The 25018-nt window shown below is 54.1% G+C and overlaps 2 protein-coding genes across 2 annotated transcripts in view; one reads left to right on the top strand and one right to left on the bottom strand.

Annotated features, from left to right (window-relative positions):
- Nucleotides 1-1033, bottom strand: part of NPHS1 (NPHS1 adhesion molecule, nephrin) — a gene marked incomplete at both ends in the record, with an annotated part of 55263 nt that extends 54230 nt beyond the window's left edge. The window contains one exon of the mRNA XM_082299893.1: nt 1021-1033. Coding sequence (XP_082156019.1) covers nt 1021-1033 — 13 coding nt within the window. The remainder of the gene's footprint in view (nt 1-1020) is intronic.
- Nucleotides 1034-1097: 64 nt separating this feature from the next.
- Nucleotides 1098-25018, top strand: part of KMT2B (lysine methyltransferase 2B) — a gene marked incomplete at its 5' end in the record, with an annotated part of 98117 nt that continues 74196 nt past the window's right edge. The window contains 7 exons of the mRNA XM_082299892.1: nt 1098-1319; nt 5390-5456; nt 6473-8304; nt 12318-12368; nt 13189-13276; nt 16329-16599; nt 21923-21978. Coding sequence (XP_082156018.1) covers nt 1098-1319; nt 5390-5456; nt 6473-8304; nt 12318-12368; nt 13189-13276; nt 16329-16599; nt 21923-21978 — 2587 coding nt within the window. The remainder of the gene's footprint in view (nt 1320-5389; nt 5457-6472; nt 8305-12317; nt 12369-13188; nt 13277-16328; nt 16600-21922; nt 21979-25018) is intronic.

Below are 25018 nucleotides of genomic sequence, written 5' to 3'. Positions count from 1 at the left end.
CCCAAAAATTCAACCAAAAAGGGTCCAGGGACCCCAAAATTGACCCAAAAATGGTCCGGGGACCCCCAAAAAGGGGCTGGGATCCCAAAATTGACCCCAAATTTCCAGAGACCCCCCCAAAATTGACCCCAAAAAGGAGCTGGGACCCCCAAAATTCACTTCAGGAGGGGCTGGGACCCCAAAATTATCCCCGAGAGGGTCCCGGGAGCTCCTGGGAGGGGATTTTGGGGCGGATTTTGGGGCTTTTGGGGCAGATTTTGGGGATTTTGGGGCTTTTGGGGCGGATTTTGGGAGGAGATTTTTGGGGCGGATTTTGGGGCAGATTTTGGGGCTTTTGGGGTGGATTTTGGGGATTTTGGGGCGGATTTTGGGAGGAGATTTTGGGGCTTTTGGGGCGGATTTTGGGGCGGATTTTGGGGCGGATTTTGGGGCAGATTTTGGGGCGGATTTTGGGGCTTTTTGGGGCGGCTTTTGGGGGTTCCAAAGGATTTTTGGGGGGGGGTGTTCAGGGACCCCTCCCCCCTCCCGTCCGGGCAAGCCACGCCCCTTCCGCGCTGGCCACGCCCCTCCAGGGGACCACGCCCACTCCGCTCCCTGACCCCGCCCCCTCCGCGCTCTGATTGGTCCGCTGCGCCGTAGCCACGCCCCCGTCTAACCACGCCCCGCACCGCGCTCTGATTGGTTGCGATCCCCTCCGCCTGCCTCCCATTGGCTCCGGTGCCCTTTAGCCCCGCCCCTTCCCTTCGCCCCCCCCACCCCACCGCCTCCGCGCGCTCTGATTGGCCCCGCTCCCCTCCAGCCGCTCTCTCATTGGCCCCGGTGCTTCTTAGCCCCGCCCTCTCCTTTACCCCGCCCTCTCCTCGCTCTGATTGGCCCCGGTACTGCGTAGCCCCGCCCACCTCTCGCTCCGATTGGTTCCGGTTCTCTCCAACCCCGCCCCCTCCTCCCGCCGTCTCCCGCCTCCGTAGCCCCGCCCCTCCTCCGCTCTGATTGGCCCCGCTTCCCCTCAACCCCACCCACCTCGCGCTCCCATTGGCTGCTTCCCTCCCCAGCCCTTCTCCCATTGGCTCCGCCCTAGGCCCCGCCCCCGGCCCAAGATGGCGGCGGGCCCCGCCGCCGCCGCCGCCCGCGGCCGCTTCCCCGCCCGGCCCCCGCCGTGGCCTCGGGCCCTTCCCGGGCCCCCTCGTTCCCGGACCCCTCTCGGGGGTCCCCCGGGCCCTTCCCGGCCCGACCCCGCGCTCCGGGCGCTCGTGGCCATCGGCCGCGGCCTCCGCCGCCTGCGGGCGCTGCTCGGGGAGCGCCAAAGGCCCGCCCGGACGGTGAGGGGCGGGGGGGGGGAGGGGAGGGGAGGGAGCGGCGGGAAAAGGCTGAGGGGGGGGAGGGGGCTTGGGGGGTCCTGAGGGGATTTTGGGGAGGTTTGAGGGGATTTGGGGGGTCCTGAGGGGATTTGAGGGATTCCGAGGGGGTTCCGGGGGTGTTTTGGGGGTCCTGAGGGGGTTTGGGGGAGTCCTGAGGGGATTTTGGGGTGGTTTGAGGGGATTTGAGGGGTCCTGAGGGAATTTTGGGGAGTCCTGAGGGGATTTTGGGGTGGTTTGAGAGGATTTGGGGAGTCCTGAGGGGATTTTGGGGTGGTTTGAGGGGATTTGGGGGTTCCTGAGGGGATTTGAGGGGTCCTGAGGGAATTTTGGGGAGTCCTGAGGGGATTTTGGGGAGGTTTGAGGGGATTTGGGGAGTCCTGAGGGGATTTTGGGGTGGTTTGAGGGGATTTGGGGAGTCCTGAGGGGATTTGGGGAGTCCTGAGGGGATTTGGGGGGTCCTGAGGGGATTTGAGGGGTCCTGAGGGAATTTTGGGGAGTCCTGAGGGGATTTTGGGGAGGTTTGAGGGGATTTGAGGGGTCCTGAGGGAATTTTGGGGAGTCCTGAGGGGATTTTGGGGTGGTTTGAGGGGATTTGGGGGTTCCTGAGGGGATTTGGGGGGTTCTGAGGGGATTTTGGGGAGTCCTGAGGGGATTTTGGGGTGGTTTGAGGGGATTTGGGGGTTCCTGAGGGGGTTTGGGGGGTTCTGAGGGGATTTTGGGGAGGTTTGAGAGGATTTGGGGAGTCCTGAGGGGATTTGGGGGGTCCTGAGGGGATTTTGGGGAGTCCTGAGGGGATTTTGGGGTGGTTTGAGGGGATTTTGGGGTGGTTTGAGGGGATTTGGGGGTTCCTGAGGGGGTTTGGGGGGTTCTGAGGGGATTTTGGGGTGGTTTGAGAGGATTTGGGGGTTCCTGAGGGGATTTTGGGGGGTCCTGAGGGGATTTTGGGGTGGTTTGAGGGGATTTGGGGGGTTCTGAGGGGATTTTGGGGTGGTTTGAGGGGATTTGGGGGTTCCTGAGGGGGTTTGGGGGTTCCTGAGGGGATTTGGGGGGTTCTGAGGGGGTTCCGGGGGTGTTTTGGGGGTCCTGAGGGGGTTTGGGGGTTCCTGAGGGGATTTTGGGGTGGTTTGGGGCGATTTGAGGGGTCCTGAGGGGATTTGTGGGGTCCTGAGGGGATTTTGGGGTGGTTTGAGGGGATTTGGGGGTTCCTGAGGGGGTTTGGGGGGTTCTGAGGGGATTTTGGGGTGGTTTGAGAGGATTTGGGGAGTCCTGAGGGGATTTTGGGGAGGTTTGAGAGGATTTGGGGAGTCCTGAGGGGATTTGGGGGGTCCTGAGGGGATTTGAGGGGTCCTGAGGGAATTTTGGGGTGGTTTGAGGGGATTTGGGGGTTCCTGAGGGGGTTTGGGGGGTTCTGAGGGGATTTTGGGGAGGTTTGAGAGGATTTGGGGAGTCCTGAGGGGATTTTGGGGTGGTTTGAGGGGATTTGATGGGTCCTGAGGGGATTTGGGGGGTCCTGAGGGAATTTTGGGGCAGCTTGGGGGGATTTTGAGGGTCCTGGGAGGATTTTAGGGCGGTTTAAGTGAGTTTAAAGGATTCTGAGGGGGTTTGGGGGTTCCTGAGGGGTTTTGGGGGGTCTTGTGGGGGTTTTTGGCAGTCCTGAGCAGGTTTTGGGGCGGTTTGAGGGGATTTTGGGGGTCTTGAAGGGTCTGGAGGGTCCTGAGGGGGTTTTGAGGCGATTTGAGAGACCCTGAGAGGATTTTGGGGGGTCCTGAGGGAATTTGGGAGGTCCTGAGGGGATTTTGGGGAGGTTTGAGGGGATTTGGGGGGTCCTGAGGGGATTTGAGGGATTCTGAGGGGGTTCCGGGGGTGTTTTGGGGGTCCTGAGGGGGTTTGGGGGGTCCTGAGGGAATTTTGGGGAGTCCTGAGGGAACTTTGGGGAGGTTTGAGGGGATTTGAGGGGTCCTGAGGGAATTTTGGGGAGTCCTGAGGGGATTTTGGGGTGGTTTGAGGGGATTTGGGGAGTCCTGAGGGGATTTTGGGGTGGTTTGAGGGGATTTGGGGGTTCCTGAGGGGGTTTGGGGGGTTCTGAGGGGATTTTGGGGTGGTTTGGGGGGATTTGAGGGGTCCTGAGAGGATTTGGGGGGTCCTGAGTGGATTTGGGGGAGGTTTGGGGGTTCCTGAGGGGGTTTGGGGGGTCCTGAGGGGATTTTGGGGCGGTTTGGGGGGATTTTGGGGAGGTCCTGAGGGGATTTGAAGGATTTTGAAGGCGTTTTGGGGGGTCCAGAGGGGATTTGGGGGAGTTTCTGTGGGGATTTTAGGGACCCCGAGGGGGTTTGGGGGGTCCTGAGGGGATTTTGGGGGATCCTGAGGGAGTTTTGGGGGGATTTGAGGGAGTTTGGGGCTGATTTTGGGGAGTCCTGGAGGCATTTTGGGGGTCCTGAGGGGATTTTGGGGTGGTTTAAGGGGATTTTGGGGAGTTTCTGTGGAGATTTTGGGGACCTTGAGAGAGTTTGGGGGATCCTGAGGGGTCTGGAAGCTCCTGAGGGGATTTGGGGCTGATTTAGGGGGGTCCTGAGGGGATTTGGGACATTCTGAAAGGATTTTGGGGGGTCTTGGGGGTCCTAAGGGGGTTTTGGGGCGATTTGAGGGATCTTGAGGGGATTTTGGGGGGTCCTGAGGGGATTTTGGGGCGGTTTGAGGGGATTTTGGGGAGGTTTGAAGAGGTTTGGGGTTTCTGAGGGGTCTGGAGGGTCCTGAGGGAGTTTGGGGCTGATTTTGGGGCCTCCTGAGGGGGTTTTGGGGTGGTTTGAGGAGATTTGGAGGACCCTGAGAGGATTTGGGGGGGTCCTCAGGGGGTTTGGGGCTGATTTTGGGGGGTCCTGAGGGGGTTTGGGGCATTCTGAGGGGATTTGGGGGGTCCTGAGGGGATTTTGGGGGATCCTGAGGGAGTTTTGGGGGGATTTGAGGGGGTCTGAGGGATTCTGAGGGGATTTTGGGGCTGTTTTGGGGACCCTGAGGGGATTTTGGGGCGGTTTGAAGGGATTTGAGGGGTCCTGAGGGGATTTTGGGGCGGTTTGAGGGGGTTTGGGAGGTCCTGAGGGGTTTGGGGGGTCCTGAGGGAGTTTGGGGCTGATTTTAGGGGGTCTTGAGGGGATTTGGGGCAGTTTGAGGGAATTTGGGGGGTCCTGAGGGGCTTTGGGGCTGATTTTGGGGGGTCCTGAGGGGATTTGGGGCAATTTGGGGGATTTTGGGGGTCCTGAGGGGGTTTAGGGGCCCCTGACGGTGTTTGGGGCAGGTTCTGAGGGGATTTTGGGGTGATTTGAGAGAGTTTGGGGGGTCCTGAGGAGATTTGGGGGACCCTGAGGGGTCTGGAAGGTCCTGAGGGGGTTTGGGGCTGATTTTGGGGGGTCCTGAGAGGATTTTGGGGCGGTTTGAGGGGATTTGGGGGGTCCTGAGTGGATTTGGGGGGCTCCTGAGGGGATTTTGGGGGGTCCTGAAGGGATTTTGGGGCGGTTTGAGGGGATTTGGGGGGTCCTGTGGGGATTTTGGGGCGGTTTGAGGGGATTTGGGGGTTCCTGAGGGGATTTGAGGGGTCCTGAGGGGGATTTGAGGGGTCCTGAGGGGATTTTGGGGAGGTTTGAGGGGATTTTGGGGAGGTTTGAGGGAATTTTGGGGAGGTTTGAGGGGATTTGGGGGGTCTTGAGGAGATTTTGGGGCGGTTTGAGGGGATTTGGGGGGTCCTGAGGGGATTTTGGGGTGGTTTGAGGGGATTTGAGGGGTCCTGAGGGGATTTTGGGGCGGTTTGAGGGGATTTGGGGGGTCCTGTGGGGATTTTGGGGCGGTTTGAGGGGATTTGAGGGGTCCTGAGGGGGTTCTGGGGAGTCCTGATGGGATTTGGGGGAGGAATTTGGGGATTTTTTGGGGTTTTGGGGGATTTTCTGGGAGGGGGAGGGGGCGTGGCCACAAGAGGAGGGGGCGTGGCCACAAGAGGAGGGGGCGTGGCCCGCGCTGACCCCGCCCCTCCCCCACCCCAGGAGGAGTTCCGGGGGTTCCTCCCCGAGGAGCTGGAGATGCCCCTCCCCCCACGGCGCTCCCGCAGAGGTCGGTGACCCCAAAACCCCCCAAAATCACCCCAAAATCACCCTGGGAGCCACAAATTCACCCCAAAATCACCCTGGGACCCCCCAAAACCTCCCAAATTCACCCCAAAATCACCCTGGGAGCCCCCAAAACCTCCCAAAATCGCCCCAAAATCACCTGGGAGCCCCAAAACCTCCCCAATTCACCCCAAAATCACCCTGGGACCCCCCCCCAAACTTCCCAAATTCACCCCAAAATCACCCTGGGAGCCCCAAAACCCCCTGAAATCACCCCAAAATCACCCCAAAATCACCCTGGGACCCCCCCAAAACTTCCCAAATTCACCCCAAAATCACCCTGGGAGCCCCAAAAATCATCCCAAAATCATCCTGGGAGCCCCAAAACCTCCCAAAATCGCCCCAAAATCACCCTGGGAGCCACAAATTCACCCCAAAATCACCCTGGGACCCCCCAAAACCTCCCCAAATCACCCCAAAATCACCCTGGGAGCCACAAATTCACCCCAAAATCACCCTGGGACCCCCCAAAACCTCTCAAATTCACCCCAAAATCACCCTGGGAGCCCCCAAACCCCCTGAAATCACCCCAAAATCACCCTGGGAGCCCCCAAAACCTCCCCAATTCACCCCAAAATCACCCTGGGAGCCCCAAAATCACCCCCAAACCCCCCAAAATGACCCCAACCCCCCCAAAATGACCCCAACCCCCCCCAAAATCCCCCCAAATTCCCCAAAATGACCCCAAACCCCCCCAAATGACCCCAAATCCCCCCAAATGACCCCAAACCCCCCCAAAATCCCCCCAAACCCCCCTAAAACCCCCCAAAACCTCCCAAAATGACCCCAAACCCACCCAAAATGACCCCAAACCCCCCAAAATCCCCCCAAATCCCCCAAAATCCCCCCAAAATGACCCCAACCCCCCCCAAATCACCCCAAACCCCCCCAAAATCCCCCCCAAAATGACCCAAAACCCCCCAAAATCCCCCCTGACCCCCCCTCTCCCCTCCCCCACAGGCTCGCGGCTCCCCCCCGGCTCCGCCCCCTCCCCCCCCCGCGCGGGGGGCGTGGCCTCCTCGCCATCGCCCCGCCCCCCTCGGCCGAGGCCCCGCCCCCGCCTGCGCCTGCTCCGCTTCCGGGGCGGGGCCTGGAGGAGGAGAAGGGGGCGTGGCCGCGGGGTGGGCGTGGCTTCGACCGACGCTGGCCACGCCCCCCGCGGCGCGCGCCGAGGGGGCGGGGCTCGAGCCGGCGGCGGTGGGCGGGGCTTGCGGCAGTTCGTGATGCCATTGGTTAGCGCCCGCTCGGCTCGGCCAATCAGACCGCCGAGACGCTTCGCGGACACGCCCATCCCGGAAGTGACCGCTGGGGATTCCCCAAGGATCCTCCGGGACCACCGGGACCCCCCCAGGACCCTCAGGGACCCCCCCAGGGCCCTCAGGGACCACCGGAACCCCCATGGGGACCACCGGGACCCCCCCAGGACCCTCAGGGACCCCCCCAGGGCCCTCAGGGACCACCGGGACCCCCTTGGGGACCACCGGGACCCCTCCAGGACCCTCAGGGACCACCGGGACCCCCTTGGGGACCACCGGGACCTCCCCGGGGATGCCCCCAAGGACCCCCAGGATGCTCTGGAGACCCCCGAGGACCCTCAGGACCCCTCCAGGACCCTCAAGGACCCTCGGGACCCCCCAAAGGACCACCGGGACCCCCTTGGGGACCCCCCCAGGACCCTCAGGGACCACCGGGACCCCCCCAGGACCCACCGGGACCCCCTTGGGGACCACCCCAGGACCCTCGAGGACCACCAGGACCCCCCCAAGGAGCCCCAGGACCCTCTGGACCCCTCCAGGGACCCCCCCAAGGACCCTCGGGACCTCCCCAGAACCCTCAGGGACCACCAGGACCCCCCAAGGGACCACCGGGACCCCCCTGAGGACCCCCGGGACCCTCTGGACCCCCCCAAGGACCCCCCCAGGACCCCCAAGAACTCCCAGGATCCCCCCGGGGACCCCTTTGGGGACCCCCAGGACCCCCCCAGCCCCACCCGGGACCCCCCCGAGCCCCCCCAGGACCCCCCTGAGGGCCCCAAGGAGCTCCCGGGCCCCTCCCCGGAGGCTCCCGGTGGCCCCGGGCCCGGCCCGGTTTGCCCCTCCCCCCCCCGCCGATCCATCCTGAGAGCGCCCACCTTCCGCTGGGACGGCGCTGACGTCACCCGCGCCGCCAATGACGTCAGCAAGCCCGTTCGCGGCGAGGCGCGTCCCTCCGGTGACGTCACCGAGGCCGCCCGCCGCTCCCTTAACGGCGGCGGCGAGGCCGCCGAGTGCGGCAGTGACGTCACCGACGGCAGCGACGTCATCGCGGAGCCTTCCGGGTCCCTCCCGGTGGCACCGAGCGCCCCCTCCCCCCCCCCGCCGCCCCTCCCCCCCCTCCCGGTGACGCTGCGGCTGCTCCACGTGACCCCGCCAGGCCCCGCCCCCTGCCGGCCCCGCCCCCTCCTGCTGCGGGCGCCGCTCTTCACCCCGGGCCCCGCCCACCTCCGCATCTACCAATCGCTGAGCGCCTCGCCAAGCCACGCCCCCTCCCTGCCGCCCCAAGCCCCGCCCACTCCCGGCCCCAACCACCTCGCGCTGCCCGCGCGCCTCGCGCCGCCGCCGCTAGGGGGCGCTGAGGGAGGGGGCGCGGCCGGAGGTGACGTCACGGCCGGAAGCGCGTCGGAGGGCAGGAGCGGTGACGTCACGGGCGGGTCGGATGACGTCGCGGCGGGCTTGGATGACGTCACGGGGCGCGTGTTCGACCTGCTGAGCCGGGCCCGGCTGCAGCTGGGGAGGATCGACCGCAGGCAGAGGGTGGGGGAGGGGTTTGGGGGGAATTCGGGGGAATTTGGGGCATTTTGGGGGGATTTGGGGGGATTTCAGAAATTTGGGGGAATTTCGAGGGGTTTTGGGGGGATTTTGGGGGAATTTGGGGGAATTTGGGGGGATTCTGGAAATTTTGGGGAAGTTTTGAGGGGATTTGGGTGGATTTGGTGGAATTTCAGAAATTTGGGGGAATTTCGAGGGGTTTTGGGGGGATTTTGTGGAAATTTTGGGAATTGGGATAATTTTGAGTGGATTTTGTGGGAATTTGGGGGATTTTGGGTTGATTTTAGGGGATTTTGGGTTGATTTTGGGAGAATTTGGGGCATTTTGGGTGGATTTTAGGGGATTTTGGGGCATTTTGGGGGGGTTTCAGAAATTTGGGGGAATTTCGAGGGGTTTTGGGTGGATTTTGGGGGAATTCGGGGGGATTTGGGGGGGTTCTGGAAATTTTGGGGGAATTTCGAGGGGTTTTGTGGGGATTTTGTGGAAATTTTGGAAATCGGGATAATTTCGAGTGGATTTTGTGGGAATTTGGGGAATTTTGGGTTGATTTTGGGAGATTTTGGGGGAATTTGGGGGGATTTCAGAAATTTGGGGGAATTTCGAGGGGTTTTGGGGGGGTTTTGGGGGAATTTGGGGGAATTTGGGGGGATTCTGGAAATTTTGGGGAAGTTTTGAGGGGTTTTGGGGGAATTTGGGTGGATTTTGTGGAATTTCAGAAATTTGGGGGAATTTCGAGGGGTTTTGGGTGGATTTTTGGGGAATTTGGGAGATTTTGGGTTGATTTTAGGGGATTTTGGGGGAATTTGGGGGGATTTTGTGGAATTTCAGAAATTTGGGGGAATTTCGAGGGGTTTTGGGTGGATTTGGGGGGGGAATTCTGTGGAGTTTTGCAAAATCGGGGGAATTTTGAGGGATTTTGTGGGAATTTGGGGGATTTGGGGGGAATTTCGGGGGATTTCAGAAATTTGGGGGAATTTTGAGGGGTTTCGGGTGGGTTTTGTGGGAATTTGGGGGATTTTGGGTGGATTTTGGGGGAATTTGGGAGATTTTGGGTTGATTTTAGGGGATTTTGGGGGAATTTGGGGGGATTCGGGGGGGTTTCAGAAATTTGGGGGAATTTCGAGGGGTTTTGGGGGGATTTTGGGGGAATTTGGGGGGATTCTGGAAATTTTGGGGAAGTTTTGAGGGGTTTTGGGGCATTTTGGGGGAATTTGGGGGGATTTCAGAAATTTGGGGGAATTTCGAGGGGTTTTGGGTGGATTTTGAGGGAATTTGGGAGATTTTGGGTGGATTTTAGGGGGTTTTGGGGGGATTTGGGGGGATTTGGGGGAATTTCAGAAATTTGGGGGAATTTCGAGGGGTTTTGGGTGGATTTTTGGGAAATTTGGGAGATTTTGGGTTGATTTTAGGGGATTTTGGGGGAATTTGGGGGGATTTTGTGGAATTTCAGAAATTTGGGGGAATTTCGAGGGGTTTTGGGTGGATTTGGGGGGGGAATTCTGTGGAGTTTTGCAAAATCAGGGGAATTTTGAGGGATTTTGTGGGAATTTGGGGGATTTTGGGGGAATTTGGGGGGATTTCAGAAATTTTGTGGGAATTTCGAGGCGTTTTGGGTGGATTTTGGGGGAATTTGTGGGATTTTGGGTTGGTTTTGGGGGATTTTGGGGGGAATTTGGGGCATTTTGGGGGAATTTCAGAAATTTGGGGGAATTTCGAGGGGTTTTGGGGGAATTTGGGAGATTTTGGGTTGATTTTAGGGGATTTTGGGGGGATTTTGGGGGATTTTGTGGGAATTTCAGAAATTTGGGGGAATTTCGAGGGGTTTTGGGTGGATTTTTGGGGAATTTGGGAGATTTTGGGTTGATTTTAGGGGATTTTGGGGGAATTTGGGGGGATTCGGGGGAATTTCAGAAATTTGGGGGAATTTCGAGGGGTTTTGGGTGGATTTTGGGGGGGGAATTCTGTGGAGTTTTGCGAAATCGGGGGAATTTTGGGGGATTTTGTGGGAATTTGGGGGATTTTGGGTTGATTTTGGGGGGTTTTGGGTGGATTTTGGGGGAATTTTGGGGTGATTCTGGAAATTTGGGGGAATTTTGAGGGGTTTTGGGTGAAATGTAGAAATTTTGGAGATTGGGGGAATTTTGAGTGGATTTTGAGGGGAATTTGGGGGATTTTGTGTTGAGTTTGGGGGATTTGCGGGAATTTTGGGAGATTTTGTGGAAATTTTGGAAACTGGGGGAATTTTGAGGGGATTTTGGGGAAATTTGGGTGATTTTGGGGGGATTTGGGGAGATTTTTGGGATTTGGGGTGATTTCTGGAAATTTGGGGGAATTTTGAGGGATTTTGGATGGATTTTGGGGGCTTTTGGAAATTGGGGGGGAAGCTCGTGAATTTTCTGGAAATTTGGGTGATTGTGAGGGGAATTGGGAGGATTTTGGGGGAATTTTGGGGAATTTTGGGGGAGATTTTGGGGAATTTCTGGAAATTTGGGGTGAATTTGAGGATTTTGGGAATTTTGGGGGGATTTTGAGGGAATTTGGGGGCATTTTGGGGAATTTCAGAGATTGGAGGGGATTTTTGCTGATTTTGGGAGATTTTGGGGGGAATTTTGTGGAATTTTGGGAAATTGGGGGAATTTGGGGGGATTTTGGCAATTTTGAGGGAGATTTCTGGAAATTTGCCCAGATTTAGGAGATTTTGAGGGATTCTGGGGGGGATTTGGGGAGATTTTGGGGAATTGGGGGCATCTGGGGGGATTTTGGGGGATTTTGAGGGATTTGGGCCATTTTGAGGGATTTTGAGGCGTTTTGGGGGGATTTGTGGGAACTTTGAAGGCTTTGAGGGGGATTTTTGGGTGATTTTAGGTCGATTTTGGGAGGATTTGGGTGATTTTGGGTGAATTTGGGGGGTTTGGGTGGATTTTGGGAGATTCTGAGGGGATTTGGGTGATTTTTGGGTGGATTTGGGTGGATTTGAGGTGATTTGGGTGATTTTGGGGGGATTTGTGTTGATTTTGGGGTGGATTTGGGGGGATTTTTTGTGATTTTGGGGGGATTTTGGGTGATTTGGGTGATTTCTGTTGATTTTGGGTGGATTGTAGGCTGATTTGGGGGGATTTGGGGGGGATTTTGTGGTGATTTTGGGTGGATTTTGGGGGATTTGGGGTGATTTCTGTTGATTTCTGTTGATTTTGGGTAGATTTCGGGTGGATTTTGGGCTGATTTGGGTGGATTTTCAGTGATTTGGTGATTTGTGTTGATTTTGTGTGGATTTTGGGTGATTCGGGGTGATTTGGGGCTGATTTGGGGTGATTTGTGTTGATTTTGGGTGGATTTTGGGGGATTTGAGTGATTTTGGGGTGATTTGGGGCTGATTTGGGGGGGATTTGGGGTGATTTTGGGTGGATTTTGGGGTGATTTCTGTTGATTTTGGGGTGATTTTGTGTGGATTTTGGGCTGATTTGGGGTGGATTTTCAGTGATTTGGTGATTTTGTGTTGATTTTGGGTGGATTTTGGGTGATTTGAGGTGATTTGTGTTGATTTTGGAGTGATTTTGGGTGGATTGTGGGTGGATTTGGGGTGATTTCTGTTGATTTTGGGGTGATTTGGGGGGATTTGGGGCTGATTTGGGGTGATTTTTGTTGATTTTGGGGGATTTGGGGTGATTTGTGTTGATTTTGGAGTGATTTTGGGGGGATTTGGGGCTGGTTTGGGGCCGATTTGGGGTGATTTGTGTTGATTTTGGGTGGATTTTGGGGGGATTTGAGTGATTTTGGGTGGATTTGGGGCTGATTTGGGGTGATTCTGTGTTGATTTTGGGGGGAATTTTGGGTGGATTTTGGGCTGATTTCTGTTGATTTCGGTGTGATTTTGGGCTGATTTGGGGCGGATTTGAGGTGATTTCTGTTGATTTTGGGGTGATTTGGGGCTGATTTTGGGCTGATTTTGGGGGGATTTGGGCGCCCCCAGCCTCAATTCCCCTCCCCCTCTTTTCCAGGTGGGCTCGGAGGAGCCGGAGGAGCCCCAGGGGGTCCCGGGAGACCCCCAGGTGAGGGGGGAGGGGATTTGGGGGGATTTGGGGGGATTTTGGGGTCATTGGGGGGGCTTGGGGTGACTTTGGGATATTTTGGGGTGGATTTTGGGAGGATTTGGGGGATTTGGGGGGGAATTTGGGGGGATTTTGGGGGTTTTAGGGGATTTTGGGGGTTTTGGGGGGATTTGGGGGGGTTTTAGGGGATTTTTGGGGGGATTTTGGGGGTTTTGGGGGGGTTTTGGGGATTTTTTTGGGGTTTTGGGGGGATTGGAGAAGGTTTGGGTGATTTTGAGCTGTTTCAGGAGGATTTGGGGGGGATTTGGGGTCATTTGTGGGGAATTTTGGGGTTTTAGGGGGTCTGGGGTGATTTTGGGATATTTTGGGGTGGATTTTGGGTGAATTTGGGTGGATTTGGGGGGATTTGGGTGAATTTGAGTGGATTTTGGGTGAATTTGGGTGGATTTTGGGTGAATTTGGGTGGATTTTATGAACTGGGGTGAATTTTGGGTGGATTTTGGGTAAATTTGGGTGAATTTGCCTTATTTTTTTTGCAGAATTTTGGGTCAATTTGGGATAAATTGGGGCAAATTTACCTGATTTTTTTGCTGAATTTTAGGCTGAATTTTGGGTCAATTTGGGGTCAATTTGGGGTGAATTTGCCTGATTTTGTTGCTCAATTTCAGGGCACATTTTGAGCTCAATTTTATGAGAATTTGGGGGGTTTTTTTTGGAGGGGGGGATGGATTTTGGGGTCTGGGACTCCGGGGGGGTTTTTGGGGGGGTCTGGGGCTATTCCTGACCCCCCCCTCCCCCCGGACCCTCCCAAAATTCCCAGGGGTCCCCCCGGATCAAACACGTTTGCCGCAGAGCGCCCCCCCCCGAGAGCCCCCACAGCCCCCCCCGGCCGGGGGCGCCCCCCGAAGGTGAGCGACCCCCAAAAACCCCCCAAAAACCCCCCAAAATCCCCCCAAAAATCCCTCCAAAAATCCCTCCAAAAATCCCCAAAACATCCCCCCCCAAAAACCCCCAAATCCCCCCCAAAAATCCCATCCAAAAATCCCCCCCAAAACCCCCAGAATCCCCCCCCAAAACCCCAAAAATCCCCCCAAACCCCCCCCAAAAACCTCCAAAATCCCCCCAAATCCCCCCCAAATCCCCCCAAATCCCCCAAAATTCCCCAAAATCTCCCCTAAATTCCCTTTAAAACCCCCCAAAAGCCCCCAAATTCCCCCCAACCCCTCCCAAATCCCCCCAAAATCCCTTTATATCCCCCCCAAATCCCCCAAACCTCCTCAAAATTCCCCCAAATCCCCCCCACATTTCCCCAGATCCCCCAAAATCTCCCCAAAATTCCCCCAAACCCCCCCAAATCTCCCCAAAATCCCCCTTTAAACCCCCCAAAATCCCCCAAACTGCCCCCAAATCTCCCAAAATCCCCCCAAACTCCCCAAAATCTCCCCAAAATCCCCCCAAATCCCCCCCAAATCCCCCTTTAAACCCCCCAAAACCCCCCCAAACTCCAAAATCCCCCCCAAATCCCCCTCAAATCCCCCCAAATTTCCCCAAAATCCCTTTAAAATCCCCCAAATCTCCCCAAAATCCCCCCAAATCTCCCCAAAATCTCCCAAAAATCCCCCCAAACTCCAAATCTCCCCCAAATCTCCCCCAAATCCCCCCCAAAATCCCCTTCAAACCCCCCAAATCCCCTTTAAACCCCCCAAAACCCCCCAAAATCTCCCAAAAATCCCCCCAAACTCCAAAATCTCCCTCCAAATCCCCCCCAAATCCCTTTAAAACCTCCAAATCTCCCCAAAATTCCCCCTTTAAATCCCCCCAAAACCCCCTAAATCCCCCCCAAATCCCCCCAAATCTCCCCCCAAATTCCCCCAAAATCCCTTTAAAGCCCCCAAATCTCCTCAAAATTCCCCCAAAACCTCCCCAAATCCCCCCCAATCCCCCCCAAATCTCCCAAAATCCCCCCAAACTCCAAATCCCCCCCAAATCTCCTCAAATCCCCCCCAAATCCCCCCAAATCCCCCCAAATTCCCCCAAAATCTCTTTAAACGCCCCAAACCCCCCCAAAATCTCCCCAAGATCCCCAAATCCCCCCAAATCCCCCCAAAATCCCTTTAAAACCCCCAAATCTCCCCAAAATTCCCCCTTTAAACCCCCCAAAACCCCCAAATCCCCCAAATCTTCCCTAAATCCCCCCAAATCCCCCCAAATCCCCCCAAATTCCTCCAAAATCTCCCTTTAAATCCCCCAAATCCCCCCAAATTCCAAAATCCCCCCCAAACTCCAAATCCCCCCCAAATCCCCCCAAATCCCCCCCAATCCCCCCCAAATCTCCTCAAATCCCCCCCAAATCCCCCCAAATCCCCCCCAAATTCCCCCAAATCTCCTCAAATCCCCCCCAAATCCCCCCAAATCTCCCCCAAATTCCCCCAAATCTCCTCAAATCCCCCCAAATCCCCCCAAATCTCCCCCCCAAATCCCCCCAAATTCCCCCAAAATCCCTTTAAAGCCCCCAAATCTCCTCAAAATTCCCCCAAATCCCCCCCAATCCCCCCCAAATCTCCTCAAATCCCCCCCAAATTCCCCCAAACCCCCCCAAATCCCCCCCAAATCCCCCCCAAATCCCCCAAATTCCCCCAAATTCCAAAGTCCCCCCCAAACTCCAAATCCCCCCCAAATTCCCCCAAAATCTCTTTAAACCCCCCAAATCCCCCCAAAATCTCCCCAAGATCCCCAAACCCCCCCAAATCCCCCCAAAATCCCTTTAAAACCTCTAAATCTCCCCAAAATTCCCCCTTTAAATCCCCCCAAATCCCCCCCAAATCCCCCCAAATTCCAAAGTCCCCCCCAAACTCCAAATCCCCCCCAAATTCCCCCAAATCCCCCCCAAATCCCCCCAAATCCCCCCAAAATCCCTTTAAACCCCCAAATCTCCCCAAAATTCCCCCTTTAAACCCCCCAAAATTCCCCCAAATCCCCCCCAAATCCCCCCCAAATCCCCCCAAAATCCCTTTAAAGCCCCCAAATCTCCTCAAAATTCCCCCAAATCCCCCCCAATCCCCCCCAAATCCCCCCCAAATTCCCCCAAATCTCCCCCAAATCCCCCCCAAATTCCCCCAAATCTTCCCCAAATCCCCCCCAAATCCCCCCCAAATTCCCCCAAAATCTCTTTAAACGCCCCAAACCCCCCCAAAATCTCCCCAAGATCCCCAAATCCCCCCCAAACCCCCCCAAATCCCCCCAAAATCCCTTTAAAACCCCCAAATCTCCCCAAAATTCCCCCTTTAAACCCCCCAAAATTCCCCCAAATCCCCCCAAAACCCCCTTTAAATCCCCCAAATCTTCCCTAAATCCCCCCAAATCCCCCCAAATCCCCCCAAATTCCTCCAAAATCTCCCTTTAAATCCCCCAAATCCCCCCAAATTCCAAAATCCCCCCCAAACTCCAAATCCCCCCCAAATCCCCCCCAAATCCCCCCAAATTCCCCCAAATTCCCCCAAATCCCCCCCAAATCTCCCCCAAATCCCCCCCAAATTCCCCCAAAATCCCTTTAAACCCCCCAAACCCCCCCAAAATCTCCCCAAGATCCCCAAATCCCCCCAAATCCCCCCAAAATTCCCCCTTTAAATCCCCCAAAATCCCCCCCAAACTCCAAAATCCCCCCCAATCCCCCCCAAATCTCCCCCAAATCCCCCCAAATCTCCCCCAAATTCCCCCAAAATCCCTTTAAAGCCCCCAAATCTCCTCAAAATTCCCCCAAAACCCCCCCAAATTCCCCCCAAATCCCCCCCAAATCCCCCCAAATCCCCCCAAAATCCCTTTAAAACCCCCAAATCCCCCCAAATCCCCCCAAAATCCCTTTAAAACCCCCAAATCTCCCCAAAATTCCCCCAAACCCCCCCCAAACCCCTCCCAACCCCCCCCCCCTTTTTTAACCCCTTCCCTCCCGTCTCTTCCCAGACTCTTCCCAACCCGACTGGGGGGGAGGGGCGGCCACCAAACGCCCCCGGCCCCTCCCCCCCGTCCCCCCCGCCCCTCCCCCACCCTCCCCCGCCGGGGGGGGGTCCCGGCGCGCCCCTCCCCCCCCGGGCCGGCCCCGCCGGGGGGGCTCGCGGGGGTCGCGCTGCGGCCGCTGCCGGGGCTGCCGGCGGCCCCAGGACTGCGCCCTGTGCCCCAACTGCCGCGACAAGCCCAAGTTCGGGGGGCCCAACACCAAGAAGCAGTGCTGCGTGTGAGGTTTTGGGGGGAATCCGGGGAGATTTGGGCAAAATCGGGGAGATTCGGGGGAATTTGGGGAAAAAATCCGGCGAAATTGGAGCGAAATTGGAGCGAAATTCGGGGAAAGTTCGGGGAAAATGTGAGCGATTTTCAGGGGTTTAAAGGGGGGTTTTGGGAGATTTTGGGGGATTTGGGGGGATTTGGGGGGGTTGGGGAAGAATTTGGGAAAGGTTCAGTGAAATTTGGGGGAAATTCGGCGAAATTGGAGCGAAATTGGAGCGAAATTGGAGCGAAATTTGAGCGAAATTTGGGGAAAGTTCGGGGAAAATGGAGCGTTTTTGGGGGTTTAAAGGGGGGTTGGGGGGGATTTTGGGGGGAAACTTGGGAAAAATTTGGGAAAAGTTCGGTGAAATTTGGGGGAAATTCGGCGAAATTTGGGCGAAATTGGAGTGAAATTGGAGCGAAATTTGAGCGAAATTTGGGGAAAGTTCGGGGAAAATGGAGCGTTTTTGGGGGTTTAAAGGGGGGTTGGGGGGATTTTGGGGGAGATTTGGGGGGTTTGGGGAAAAATTTGGGAAAAATTCGGTGAAATTTGGGGAAATTTGAGTGAAATTGGAGCAAAATTGGAGCGAAATTGGAGCGAAATTGGAGCGAAATTTGAGTGAAATTCGGGGAAAGTTCGGGGAAAATGGAGCGTTTTTTGGGGGTTTAAAGGGGGGTTTGGGGGGATTTTGGGGGGTTTGGGGGGATTTGGGGGGAAATTTGGGGGGTTTGGGGAAAAATTTGGGAAAAATTGGGTGAAATTTGGGGGAAATTCGGCGAAATTGGAGCGAAATTTGAGTGAAATTTGAGTGAAATCCGGGGAAAGTTCGGGGAAAATGGGGCGTTTTTTGGGGGTTTAAAGGGGGATTTTGGGAGATTTTGGGGGGATTTGGGGGGTTTGGGGAAAAATTTGGGAAAAGTTCGGTGAAATTTGGGGGAAATTCGGCGAAATTGGAGCGAAATTTGAGTGAAATTCGGGGAAAGTTCGGGGAAAATGTGAGCGATTTTTGGGGGTTTAAAGGGGGGTTTGGGGGGATTTTGGGGGGATTTTGGGGGATTTGGGGAGATTTGGGGGGTTTGGGGAAAAATTTGGGAAAAATTCGGTGAAATTTGGGAAAAGTTCGGTGAAATTTGGGGAAATTTGGGGGAAATTGGAGCGAAATTGGAGCGAAATTTGAGCGAAATTTGAGCGAAATTCGGGGAAAGTTCGGGGAAAATGTGAGCGATTTTTGGGGGTTTAAAGGGGGGTTTGGGGGGATTTTGGGGGGATTTTGGGGGATTTGGGGAGATTTGGGGGGGTTGGGGAAAAATTTGGGAAAAATTCGGTGAAATTTGGGGAAATTTGGGGGAAATTTGAGCGAAATTTGAGCGAAATTTGAGCGAAATTTGAGCGAAATCCAGGGAAAGTTCGGGGAAAATGTGAGCGATTTTCAGGGGTTTAAAGGGGGGTTGGGGGGATTTTGGGGGGATTTGGGGCCCAAGTTCGGGGGCCCAACCCCAAGAAGCAGCGCTGGGTGTGAGGTTTTGGGGGGAATCCAGGGGGATTTGGGCAAAATCGGGGAGATTCGGGGGAAATTCGGGGGGATTTGGGGGAAATTCGGCGAAATTGGAGCGAAATTGGAGCGAAATTGGAGCGAAATCCGGGGAAAGTTCGGGGAAAATTTGAGCGATTTTCAGGGGTTTTAAGGGGATTTTGGGGGATTTGGGGGGTTTGGGGAAAAATTTGGGAAAAGTTCGGTGAAATTTGGGGGAAATTCGGCGAAATTGGAGCGAAATTGGAGCGAAATTGGAGCGAAATTGGAGTGAAATTCGGGGAAAGTTCGGGGAAAATTTGAGCGATTTTCAGGGGTTTAAAGGGGGTTTGGGGGATTTTGGGTGAGATTTGGGGGAATTTGGGGAAAAATTTGGGGAAAGTTCGGTGAAATTTGGGGGAAATTCGGCGAAATTTGAGTGAAATTTGAGCGAAATTGGAGCGAAATTGGAGCGAAATTCGGGGAAAGTTCGGGGAAAATGTGAGCGATTTTCAGGGGTTTAAAGGGGGGTTTAGGGGGATTTGGGGAGATTTGGGGAGATTTGGGGGGTTTGGGGAAGAATTTGGGAAAAGTTCGGTGAAATTTGGGGGAAATTTGGCGAAATTGGAGCAAAATTGGAGCGAAATTGGAGCGAAATTGGAGTGAAATTGGAGCGAAATTCGGGGAAAGTTCGGGGAAAATGGAGCGTTTTTTGGGGGTTTAAAGGGGGGTTTGGGGGGATTTTGGGGGGATTTGGGGGGATTTGGGGCCCAAGTTCGGGGGGCCCAACACCAAGAAGCAGCGCTGCGTGTGAGGTTTTGGGGGGAATCCGGCGGGATTTGGGCAAAATCGGGGAGATTCGGGGGAAATTCGGGGGGAATTTGGGAAAAAATCCGGTGAAATTTGAGCGAAATTCGGGGAAAGTTCGGGGAAAATGTGAGCGTTTTTTGGGGGTTTAAAGGGGGTTTGGGGGGATTTTGGGGGAGATTTGGGGGGATTTGGGGAAAGTTTGGTGAAATTTGAGGGAAATTCGGCGAAATTTGAGCGAAATTGGAGCGAAATTTGAGCGAAATTTGAGCGAAATCTGGGGAAAGTTCGGGGAAAATTTGAGCGATTTTCAGGGGTTTTAAGGGGATTTTGGGGGATTTGGGGGGTTTGGGGAAAAATTTGGGAAAAATTTGGTGAAATTTGGTGAAATTGGAGCGAAATTGGAGCGAAATTGGAGCGAAATTTGAGTAAAATTCGGGGAAAGTTCGGGGAAAATGGAGCGTTTTTGGGGGGTTTAAAGGGGGGTTTGGGGGGATTTGGGGGGATTTGGGGAAAAATTTGGGAAAAATTGGGTGAAATTTGGGTGAAATTCGGCGAAATTGGAGCAAAATTTGAGCGAAATTTGAGCGAAATTGGAGCGAAATTGGAGCGAAATTTGAACAAAATTTGAGCGAAATTTGGGGAAAGTTCGGGGAAAATGGAGCGTTTTTTGGGGGTTTAAAGGGGGGTTGGGGGGATTTTGGGGGGTTTGGGGGGATTTGGGGGGAAATTTGGGGGGTTTGGGGAAAAATTTGGGAAAAATTTGGTGAAATTTGGGGGAAATTGGGGGAAATTTGAGCGAAATTGGAGCGAAATTGGAGCGAAATTGGAGCGAAATTTGAGCAAAATTTGAGCGAAATCCGGGGAAAGTTCGGGGAAAATGTGAGCGTTTTTTGGGGGTTTAAAGGGGGGTTTGGGGGGATTTTGGGGGGATTTGGGGGGTTTGGGGAAAAATTTGGGAAAAGTTCAGTGAAATTTGGGGAAATTTGGGTGAAATTGGAGCGAAATTGGAGCGAAATTCGGGGAAAGTTCGGGGAAAATGTGAGCGTTTTTTGGGGGGTTTAAAGGTGATTTTGGGGGGATTTGGGGGGACTTCGGGGGCATTTTGGGGGGTTTGGGGGATTTTGGGAGATTTGGGGGAGATTTGGGAAAAATTTGGAGAAATTTGGGAAAAGTTGGGCGAAATTTGGAGGAAATTTGGGGAAATTTGAGTGAAACTTGAGCGAAATTTGAGTGAAAATTTTGTGAAATTTAGAAAAAATTCAGCGAAATTTGAGCGTTTTTTGGGGGTTTAAAGGGGATTTTGGGGGATTTTGGGGGGATTTGGGGGGGGATTTGGGGCCCAAGTTCGGGGGGCCCAACCCCAAGAAGCAGCGCTGGGTGTGAGGTTTTGGGGGGAATCCGGCGGGATTTGGGCAAAATCGGGGAGATTCGGGGGAAATTGGGGGGAAATTGGGAAAAAAATCCGGCGAAATTGGAGCAAAATTCGGGGAAAGTTCGGGGAAAATGGAGCGATTTTCAGGGGTTTAAAGGGGGATTTGGGGGGATTTTGGGAGATTTGGGGGGAAACTTGGGAAAAATTTGGGAAAAGTTCGGTGAAATTTGGGGGAAATTCGGCGAAATTTGAGCAAAATTGGAGCGAAATTTGAGCGAAATTGGAGCGAAATTTGAGCGAAATTCGGGGAAAGTTCGGGGAAAATGTGAGCGATTTTTGGGGGTTTAAAGGGGGATTTGGGGGGATTTTGGGAGATTTGGGGGATTTGGGGGGATTTGGGGGGTTTGGGGAAGAATTTGGGAAAAGTTCGGTGAAATTTGGGGGAAATTTGGCGAAATTGGAGCGGAATTGGAGCGAAATTTGAGCGAAATTTGAGCAAAATTTGAGCGAAATTTGGGGAAAGTTCGGGGAAAATGGAGCGTTTTGGGGGGTTTAAAGGGGGGTTTGGGGGGATTTTGGGGGGATTTGGGGGGTTTTGGGGAAAAATTTGGGAAAAGTTCGGTGAAATTTGGGTGAAATTCGGCGAAATTGGAGCGAAATTGGAGCGAAATTGGAGCGAAATTGGAGCGAAATTTGAGCAAAATTTGAGCGAAATTTGGGGAAAGTTCGGGGAAAATGGAGCGTTTTTTGGGGGTTTAAAGGGGGGTTGGGGGGATTTTGGGGGATTTGGGGAGATTTGGGGGGAAACTTGGGAAAAATTTGGGAAAAGTTCGGTGAAATTTGGGGGAAATTCGGCGAAATTGGAGCGAAATTGGAGCGAAATTGGAGCGAAATTCGGGGAAAGTTCGGGGAAAATGTGAGCGTTTTTGGGGGGTTTAAAGGGGGGTTTGGGGAGATTTGGGGGGATTTGGGGGGTTTGGGGAAAAATTTGGGGAAAGTTCGGTGAAGTTTGGGGGAAATTCGGTGAAATTGGAGCGAAATTGGAGCGAAATTTGAGCGAAATTGGAGCGAAATTTGGGGAAAGTTCGGGGAAAATGGAGCGGTTTTTGGGGGTTTAAAGGGGGTTTGGGGGGATTTTGGGAGATTTGGGGTGATTTTGGGGTGATTTTTGTTGATTTTGGGTGGTTTTGGGTAATTTGGGGTGATTTTTTGGGGTGATTTTGGGGTTTTTGGGTGATTTTGGGCTGATTTTGGGCTGATTTTGGGTGATTTTTTGGAGTGATTTTTTGGAGTGATTTTTGTTGATTTTAGGTGATTTTTTGGGGTGATTTTGGGGGTTTTGGTGATTTTGGGGTGATTTTGGGTGATTTGGGGTGATTTTTTGGGGTGATTTTTGTTGCTTTTTGGGTGGTTTTTGTTGATTTTGGGTGCTTTTTGTTGATTTTAGGTGATTTTTTGGGGTGATTTTGGGGCTTTTTGGTGATGTTGGGACATTTTTAGGATTTGGGGGATCCTTGGGGATTTTTTTGGGGATGTTTTGGGGTATTTTGGGATTTTTTGGGACCCCCTGACGCCCCCCCCGGGCCCCTCCCCCCCCTCAGGCTCCGGCGCTGCGACAAAATCGAGGCTCGGAAACTGGAACGGCTCGGGAGGAGAGGTGGGAACTGGGAGGGACTGGGAGGGACTGGGAGGGACTGGGAGGGACTGGGAGGGACTGGGAGGGACTGGGATGGACTGGGAGGGACTGGGAGGGAACTGGGAGGGAACTGGGAGGGACTGGGAGGAACTGGGAGGGGATTGGGAGGGACTGGGAGGGACTGGGAGGGAACTGGGAGGGACTGGGAGGGGATTGGGAGGGACTGGGAGGGACTGGGAGGGGATTGGGAGGGGACTGGGATGGAACTGGGAGGGAACTGGGAGGGGACTGGGAGAGACTGGGAGGGACTGGGAGGGACTGGGAGAGGATTGGGATCAAACTGGGAGCACTGGGAGGAAACTGGGATCAAACTGGGAGGGGATCTGGGGTTACTGGTGGTTCCTGGTGGTTCCTGGTGGTTACTGGTGGTTACTGGTTGTTACTGGTTGTTACTGGTTGTTACTGGTGGTTACTGGTGGTTACTGGTGGTTACTGGTGGTTACTGGTTGTTACTGGTGGTTACTGGTGGTTACTGGTGGTTACTGGTTGTTACTGGTGGTTCCTGGTTGTTACTGGTTGTTACTGGTGGTTACTGGTTGTTACTGGTTGTTACTGGTGGTTACTGGTTGTTACTGGTTGTTACTGGTGGTTACTGGTGGTTCCTGGTGGTTACTGGTGGTTACTGGTTGTTACTGGTGGTTCCTGGTGGTTCCTGGTGGTTACTGGTTGTTACTGGTGGTTACTGGTTGTTACTGGTGGTTACTGGCGGTTACTGGCGGTTACTGGCGGTTACTGGTGGTTACTGGTGGTTACTGGTTGTTACTGGTTGTTACTGGTGGTTACTGGTGGTTACTGGTTGTTTACTGGTTGTTACTGGTGGTTACTGGTTGTTACTGGTTGTTACTGGTGGTTCCTGGTTGTTACTGGTGGTTACTGGTTGTTACTGGTGGTTACTGGCGGTTACTGGTGGTTACTGGTTGTTACTGGTTGTTACTGGTGGTTACTGGTTGTTACTGGTTGTTACTGGTTGTTACTGGTGGTTACTGGTGGTTACTGGTTGTTACTGGTTGTTACTGGTGGTTACTGGTTGTTACTGGTTGTTACTGGTGGTTCCTGGTTGTTACTGGTGGTTCCTGGTGGTTACTGGTGGTTCCTGGTTGTTACTGGTTGTTACTGGTGGTTACTGGTGGTTACTGGTTGTTACTGGTTGTTACTGGTGGTTACTGGTGGTTACTGGTTGTTTACTGGTTGTTACTGGTGGTTACTGGTTGTTACTGGTTGTTACTGGTGGTTCCTGGTTGTTACTGGTGGTTACTGGTTGTTACTGGTGGTTACTGGCGGTTACTGGTGGTTACTGGTTGTTACTGGTTGTTACTGGTGGTTCCTGGTTGTTACTGGTTGTTACTGGTGGTTACTGGTGGTTACTGGTTGTTACTGGTTGTTACTGGTGGTTACTGGTTGTTACTGGTTGTTACTGGTGGTTCCTGGTTGTTACTGGTGGTTCCTGGTGGTTACTGGTGGTTCCTGGTTGTTACTGGTTGTTACTGGTGGTTACTGGTGGTTACTGGTTGTTACTGGTTGTTACTGGTGGTTACTGGTTGTTACTGGTTGTTACTGGTGGTTCCTGGTTGTTACTGGTGGTTCCTGGTGGTTACTGGTTGTTACTGGTGGTTACTGGTGGTTACTGGTTGTTACTGGTGGTTCCTGGTGGTTCCTGGTGGTTACTGGTTGTTACTGGTTGTTACTGGTGGTTACTGGTTGTTACTGGTGGTTCCTGGTTGTTCCTGGTTGTTACTGGTGGTTCCTGGTGGTTCCTGGTGGTTACTGGTTGTTACTGGTTGTTACTGGTGGTTACTGGTTGTTACTGGTTGTTACTGGTGGTTACTGGTTGTTACTGGTGGTTACTGGTTGTTCCTGGTTGTTACTGGTGGTTCCTGGTGGTTACTGGTGGTTACTGGTGGTTACTGGTTGTTACTGGTGGTTACTGGTTGTTCCTGGTTGTTACTGGTGGTTCCTGGTGGTTACTGGTGGTTACTGGTTGTTACTGGTTGTTACTGGTGGTTACTGGTTGTTACTGGTGGTTACTGGTGGTTACTGGTGGTTACTGGTGGTTCCTGGTTGTTACTGGTTGTTACTGGTTGTTACTGGTGGTTACTGGTGGTTACTGGTTGTTACTGGTGGTTACTGGTGGTTACTGGTGGTTACTGGTTGTTACTGGTGGTTCCTGGTGGTTACTGGTGGTTACTGGTTGTTACTGGTTGTTACTGGTGGTTACTGGTGGTTACTGGTGGTTACTGGTTGTTACTGGTGGTTACTGGTAGTTACTGGTTGTTACTGGTGGTTACTGGTGGTTACTGGTTGTTACTGGTTGTTACTGGTGGTTACTGGTTGTTACTGGTGGTTACTGGTAGTTACTGGTGGTTCCTGGTGGTTCCTGGTGGTTCCTGGTGGTTACTGGTGGTTCCTGGTGGTTACTGGTTGTTACTGGTTGTTACTGGTGGTTCCTGGTGGTTACTGGTTGTTACTGGTGGTTCCTGGTTGTTACTGGTTGTTACTGGTGGTTCCTGGTGGTTCCTGGTTGTTACTGGTGGTTACTGGTGGTTCCTGGTGGTTACTGGTTGTTACTGGTGGTTCCTGGTGGTTACTGGTGGTTCCTGGTGGTTACTGGTGGTTACTGGTTGTTACTGGTGGTTACTGGTTGTTACTGGTTGTTACTGGTGGTTACTGGTGGTTACTGGTTGTTACTGGTTGTTACTGGTGGTTACTGGTGGTTACTGGTTGTTACTGGTGGTTACTGGTTTGGGGCTCGGCGTTACTGGGCGGGGTTCTGGGGTTACTGGTTGTTACTGGTCTGGACCGGGATCGCTGGGATTTGGGGATTTTTGGGCTTTTTGGGCATTTTTGGGCTCCCCAGGGTGGGGTTGGGGTCTCCAGGGACACTCAGGGCCCCAAAATGGCCCCAAATGGCCCCAAAATCCCCCCCAAAATCCCCCAAATGTCCCAAAATGTCCCAAAATCCCCCAAAATGTCCCCAAATGTCTCCAGATCCCCCCAAATTCCC

The sequence above is a fragment of the Coloeus monedula genome, assembly GCF_965178545.1.
Source record: "Coloeus monedula genome assembly, chromosome: 35".
In the NCBI taxonomy this organism is placed as follows: Eukaryota; Metazoa; Chordata; class Aves; order Passeriformes; family Corvidae; genus Coloeus; species Coloeus monedula.
Note: the sequence above shows the minus strand (reverse complement) of the source record. Positions and strands in the feature narration are given on the sequence as shown.